We start from the raw sequence: 6,340 nt of genomic DNA, 5'->3' as shown, positions 1-6,340 counted from the left end.
GTGCCCTCGTGCGGGATTCAGCTACTCCATGAATCGCGAGAAAATCGAGCGGACGGTGGGGCTTTGCAGTTGAGTGCCCTACACTTACGTGCCCATGCAAATTTCCGACAAAAAAAATATCAAAATTAAAAATTACATTCAGGTTCTTATACCATCTAATGACAACTACAACACTAGAGCGAACTGAAGGAACGGCGCCGTCATCACCCCTCCATTGTCGGAGGTAGGAACACCTTGTTCTAGTAGACAATCGGAAAGTTGACGTGCTAAGATAGGACCAGTGCACCAGAGCAACAACCGCTGCGGACGAAAAGAAGCGTAGATCGAAAGGATCCAACCTGTATACACACGAATGTAGACGCATGAAGATCATATCCAAGTGGATCCATCGAAGACCAACACCGACCTAATCCTTGAGATCCGTCGAAGATAAATCTCCACACACACCTTTCGACGATGCTAGAAGCACCATCGGAACGAGAGCTAGGTGGAAAGAATCTTATTCCATCTTCAGAAAGCCATTGTCGTCATAGCTTTCTAAGCAGGACACAAACCCTACCAAAACTAAAAAAACATCTAAAAACAGAGCTCTCTCGCCGGCAAAAACTAGGATCTACGGCATCTTCATGGCTCTAAGGCCACATGAGATGCGACAGACCGGCGGCTACGCGGTAGGAGGCAGCAGAAACCCTAGCAATGGTTGCTCTCATGGTTGGAGCGAAGACATCTTCTATATCTAAATAACTAGTCTCACTAAATATTTATCTCAACATGCAAGCATGCCATATCATCACACAACATGTATTGATGTATGAGAAATGGCTTATCCTCACTACCATATCATCACACAAGCATGCCATATCATCTCACCATGCAATCATGTTCACTTCACTATAAACATGCAGGATGAAAAAAGATCAATCTCGACATGAAAAGAAAATGTAGGGATGGAATCTGAAACGTGGCTGAGCACCATTGTGCAAGAAAACACAGGTCATGTACGAGAGCGTGAGCACATGCTGGGGAGAAAAGTCGTCGGCACAAGCATCATGGATGACGCATCGATCTTTTATATATTCCGCACTCCACACTAACCACAGAATCCCACGGAACCTTCAGGCACACCCACGGCAGAAAATGGCCAACGGAGGAGACGAGCTGAAGCTGCTGGGCATGTGGGCGAGCCCATACGTGGTCAGGGTGCAGCTCGCGCTCCACCTCAAGGGCGTGAGCTACGAGTACGTCGAGGAGGACCTCGCCAGCAAGAGCGAGCTCTTCCTCCGCTCCAACCCGGTGCACAAGACAGTCCCGATCCTCATCCACAACGGCAAGCCCGTCTGCGAGTCCCAGGTCATCCTCCAGTACATCGACGAGGCCTTCGCCGGCGTCGGCCCGCCCCTCCTCCCCGCTGACCCCTACGAGCGCGCCGTCGCGCGATTCTGGGCCGCCTACGTCGAGGACAAGCTGCTGGCGCCGTGGGGGAAGGTGTTCAGGGTGAAGACCGACGAGGAGAGGGCCGAGTGGACGAGGCAGACGGCGGCGGCGCTGGGTCCTCTGGAGGATGGCCTCAGGGAGTGCTCCAAGGGGAAGGGCTTCTTCGGCGGCGACTGCGTCGGGTACGTTGACGTCCTGCTCGGCAGCATGGTGCCGTGGGTGCGCGCCACCGAGAGGCTCTCCGGCGACAAGTTAATAGACGCCGGCAAGGCCCCGCTGCTGGCGGCATGGATGGAGCGCATTAGCGAGCTCGACGCCGCCAAGGCGGTCTTCCAGGACGTCGACAGGGTGGTTGAGTACGCCGGGGCAATACAGGCCCGGCTTTCCGCCGCGGCTGCTGCAAGCACCCAATAAAGCGGCATGGTGACATGGTGGGTGGGTGGTGCATGCAAGGAGAAAATGGCCAAGTGTGGAATTAGCTGGAATTACTAAAATGGCCACGTTTCTGTTTCTTTTTCTCGAATAATAATGGCGACGTTTCTCAGGAACACATCACATGCAAGCATGCGGTATTATCAGTTTGAAAACTTGTGTGGTCGTTGTGACAGCTCCTCCTCTGTTTTTCAAGGCACATTTACATTTCTGTCCTTGGCTTTGTCACATTAGTGGGGTTTGTTTTTTGGGTTTTAGGTTACTCAATTTTGCCATTGAAAGATTATATGTTTTTACAATTTTGTCTTTTCGTCATGGTTTCGTCCGGTGAAATGCCCTTGACCATTTCCTTGCTCTAAAATACCTAGGTGTATGTGCTGAAACGATGTGAAAAAAGATTCACTAAATTATACATGTACTCAATACTATATGGAAAAGAAATTTAAGCTCAGTTGGACCAAAGGTTTGGGAGATATTGATAGTTTTACTTGCCCGACGGTCATGTTTAGGTATTTTGTCATGCGTGCACTTACAAGCGAGGCCCAACCTTTAAAAATTACATCAACGTACCTCAATATTGAAATAGACCTAGCCGCAATGACTTACACCAATATGTTATGTGGTATTTCGGTTTATTCAATTCCCTCTCTTAGAACTAACGTGTCCTCTGATTTTCTACCAGAAGCCCTTGTCGAGTCACCCCCTCGTCGGCGGCCGCTCGGAATCCTTTTGAGAAAGAGAGATATATTATCTTTTTTTTTATTGGTGTGTTCCATATGTGTGACTTGGCTTCGGAGAGAGATGGTCTATTTTAATTCTTTTCTTTTTTTGGGGGCGGGTCCGAAGTGTAAGGGGCATAACCCATCTTACATAACCCATCTTACAGTTATCAAGGATATTCTAGGCCAAGGAAATGGTCGACAACCGGACAGAATTGATACTGGGCACCAAAAGCATAATAGCACATCGGTTCTCAGGAGGCAAAACATAGTCTTGAAAATCTAGATGGCATGATTTGAACCATTTAACTTCAGTTACTAGGTAGGTGGACAGATTTGAACCTAGATGACATGAATGAAAACATAACTCACTTGTCATTGCGCTAGGAGGCTCCCTCCAACATAAGTTATTTAACATATGATACACTCTTATACCCTCACAAAGCATTGTTGTTTAGAGCAAGTGTTCAGTGCGTGCGGAGACTTGATGGAAACTAAACTCCCAAATACATATATACGTACATAAGTGATCAGCTTGATTTCGCTATGCTTGGGTAGTCGATACTCGGTCGCATTGGTCTGAAGCGTTTCACTTGGCACTCGCTGCCGCCGCAGCAACAGCAACACGATAAGCCTGGCGCTTCTTAGCATACTCCATCACCACGTCTGTGTCAGGTACCACCTCCTTCGCCGCATCGGTCTCAGTGAACCGTTTCGCCCAGGTCGCTAAGAGCGGAGTCTTGCCGGCGTCGAGGAACACCACGCCGAACATCTTACACTGCGCCTTGAGCCAGTGCAAGTGGCATCCTACTGCGAGGTCAAGGTACCCGATGGAGTCCCCGGCGAAGAAGCCCTTTCCGTTGGAATGCTTGGCAAATGCCTCCTCAAGTTGCTCTAGCACCGCAAGCGTCTCGCTAACCTTCTCCATCCTCTCCACCTCCGTCACTGCTTTATTAACACCGACATAAGCGGAGAATAGCTACAAGGAAGACCGTGTGACAATTTGTCAGCATAGGTGAGGAAGACACAAACCTTGTCGTCGACGTAGGTAGAATTGAGAAGACAAGGAAGACTGAACAGAGGTATGAGAACACGCAAACTTTGTCGTCGACGTAGGCGGCCCAGAAGGGGGCGGTGGCGCGCTCGTAGGGGTCGACAGGGAGGATCGACGGCCCCATGGCGGCCCAGACTTCGTCGATGTACTGCACGATGACCGAAGAATCGAGTACGGTCTTGCCATCGTGGATGAGTATGGGCACCTTCTTCTCCACCGGGTTGGACTTGAGGAGGAGCTCACTCTTGTTGAAGAGGTCCCGTTTGATATACTCGTAGCTCAAGCCCTTCATGTGGAGCGCCATGCGAACACGAACTACGAATGGGCTCACCGACAAGCCTAGCAACTTCAGGTCTCCTTGAGCTGCCATTGTTGTCTTCCGTCTCTCTGTTCTTCCGTGGTTCAATGTGCTGAAATCAATGCGAGAACAACATCGTTTTTGGATGTTTATATAGCGGGTAGTATTCCTAGAAGGAAATGGGAAGTTGCAGGCTTGCAGCCATGGGAAGCGTACTTGATTACTTGTGTGTCTACTATTTGCATCACCGGTGACGTATCATGCATTTGAACGTAGCAATTGGTCAACACTTCTCCACGGAATTGTGTGAGAGAAGTTGGTGATTGCATGTCACTAATTTTCACTTTTCTTCCGCGAACGGACTCACCACCCGTCGCTAACCAGCTTCACATCTGCGATTAGCCATTGTTCTCACCCTGTGTTTCTATGGACAAACCGACAGGGCCGGCAACAAGCTGCAGAGCCAAGCCATCCACGCGTGCGAGAAGAATCTCGAGGTGCACCGAAATGCTGAGCGTAAACAATATGTCACCGTCATCTCATGGAAAAAAGGTGGACTAACTAGTGTACTTTGACTGCCAACCGCGTCACTGATGACGCACGGAGGTATACAAACAAATGTGAAGAATACGGTGTCTATCAGTGTTGCACTGATAGAGCAGGGGAGAAAAAAAAAGACGGCGAACGAAACAATGGCAGCCGAAGGAGGTCTGAAGCTGCTCGGCTTGACGGTGAGCCCGTTCGTGATCCGTGTACGCATGGCGCTGCAGATGAAAGGCGTCGGCTACGAGTACGTGGAGCAGGACCTGTTCACCAAGGGCGAGCTCCTCCGCAAGTCCAACCCGGTGCACATGAAGGTCCCGGTGCTCATCCACGACGGCAGACCCGTCTGCGAGTCGCTGGCCATCGTGCAGTACGTCGACGAGGCCTGGGCGGCCGCGGGCCCCTCGATCCTCCCCGCCGACCCCTACGACCGCGCCGCCGCTCGCTTCTGGGCCGCCTACGCCGACAGCAAGGTGCTCGCGCGTGTGTTGTTGCCCCAACTTTTCCTGCCGTGGTGTTTTGAGCTTGAGCCGGGTTTCATGGCCGTGGTGGTGTCTTGCAGCTCTTGCCGGCGTGGGTAGGCATCATGTGGGCGGAGACGGAGGAGGAGAGGGCGGAGAAGGTCGGCGACACGCTCGCGGCTATCGGCCAGTTGGAGGAGGCGTTCGGGACGTGCTCGAACGGTAAGGCCTTCTTCGCCGGCGACTCCGTCGGGTACCTAGATCTCGTCGTCGGCTCGCAGTTGCTCTGGTTCGAGGTGCTGCGGAAGATGTTCGGCGTCGTGGTCGTTGAGGTCGGCAGGGCTCTGCTCTTGGCCGCGTGGGTGGAGCGGTTTGGGGAGACTGATACGGCCAAGGAGGTGGTGCCGGACGTTGACACGGCGGTGGAGTACCTCAAGAAGCTTCAGTCTCGCCGGGCTGGTTCCACGGTTGCCCAGCTGCTGTCGTGACAAAATTACATGTCAGTTAGCAAGTATATACAGCGATTTTTCTGTTTAGGCCAGCTCTATAATCATGTCTTGCAAGGATTCAAAGAATGAACTGGTTTCCCTCCTGACACCACGTAGATACTTCTCCAAAGAGGATGACAAATCGTTTGTAAGAAATCATAAGTACATATATTCTTTGTCATGCATATAGTCCTGACAATACTACGGGGCTATAATGTAGATACAATCATATCTACCGATCGGTGCGGATAAGAGTACGCTCAAGGGATCATACAGGTTTAGGCCCTCAGCGGGAGGTAATACCTTACTTCAATGTTGTGTTTTTGCTCTTGGCATAGGTTACAATATGAGAGTTCAACCCTCAGTCCATTGCCCTACTCGACTTATAAACAGTGCACCAGAAAGGGGTATTGTAACGGGCTGATATAAATGTTATTAATGATCGTCTGCATGACCGACTGTTCGTGGCTATTATTGTTGACAGACTATTATCCCTCCCTCCCCGAGGCGCTCCTGCGGGCGCCCCCTGGAGGAAAACCCTACCGCCGCCCCCGTCGCCCCTTTCGCCTCCCTCACCGCCACCTGGGGCGTCGCCGGCCAAAGGCCGTGTGGCGTTGGCGGCGCGGGGTGGGGGGGTGGGGACTCTCTCCCACACACAGTTAGAGACTCTCCAGGGCGTTCCCCTCTGCTTGGTGGCGCCGGGCGTCGGCCCGGTCCTGCCTCGGCTCCTTCTCCCCCTCTCGGCATCCTTCGCTGGCGCCGCCTCCTCCCCTCTGTGGTGGTGGGTGGCGGGGGATGTGGATCTGGGATCCTTTCCCAGATCCGGTGGATGGTGGGGGTTGGTGTTGGCAGCGGCGGCCGACGGCCCAGGCATGGTGGCGGCGAGTCTCGCGGTCTCTGAGCATCATGGA

At 52.1% G+C, this 6,340-nt stretch overlaps 3 protein-coding genes across 3 annotated transcripts; 2 read left to right on the top strand and 1 right to left on the bottom strand.

Moving 5' to 3' along the window:
* The first annotated feature begins 1,098 nt into the window (after positions 1-1,098).
* On the top strand, positions 1,099-2,041 carry LOC123049416 (probable glutathione S-transferase GSTU6). The gene has a single exon (XM_044472339.1). The coding sequence runs from the start codon at positions 1,138-1,140 to the stop codon at positions 1,846-1,848; it is 711 nt and encodes a 236-aa protein (XP_044328274.1). The 5' UTR covers positions 1,099-1,137; the 3' UTR covers positions 1,849-2,041.
* An 896-nt stretch (positions 2,042-2,937) lies between these two features.
* LOC123049427 (probable glutathione S-transferase GSTU6) lies at positions 2,938-4,073 on the bottom strand. Its single transcript, XM_044472349.1, has 2 exons — positions 3,686-4,073; positions 2,938-3,564 (listed from the first exon to the last, which is right to left on the bottom strand). Exons 1-2 carry the CDS (start codon positions 4,007-4,009, stop codon positions 3,175-3,177), a joined length of 714 nt encoding a protein of 237 aa, XP_044328284.1. The 5' UTR covers positions 4,010-4,073; the 3' UTR covers positions 2,938-3,174.
* A 521-nt stretch (positions 4,074-4,594) lies between these two features.
* LOC123049437 (probable glutathione S-transferase GSTU6) lies at positions 4,595-5,742 on the top strand. Its single transcript, XM_044472357.1, has 2 exons — positions 4,595-4,953; positions 5,043-5,742. Exons 1-2 carry the CDS (start codon positions 4,630-4,632, stop codon positions 5,427-5,429), a joined length of 711 nt encoding a protein of 236 aa, XP_044328292.1. The 5' UTR covers positions 4,595-4,629; the 3' UTR covers positions 5,430-5,742.
* The last annotated feature ends 598 nt before the right edge of the window (positions 5,743-6,340 follow it).

Source organism: Triticum aestivum, chromosome 1A, assembly GCF_018294505.1.
Source record: "Triticum aestivum cultivar Chinese Spring chromosome 1A, IWGSC CS RefSeq v2.1, whole genome shotgun sequence".
In the NCBI taxonomy this organism is placed as follows: domain Eukaryota; kingdom Viridiplantae; phylum Streptophyta; class Magnoliopsida; order Poales; family Poaceae; genus Triticum; species Triticum aestivum.
The sequence above is the reverse complement of the archived record's forward strand: the minus strand, read 5'-3'. Positions and strand labels throughout refer to the sequence as shown.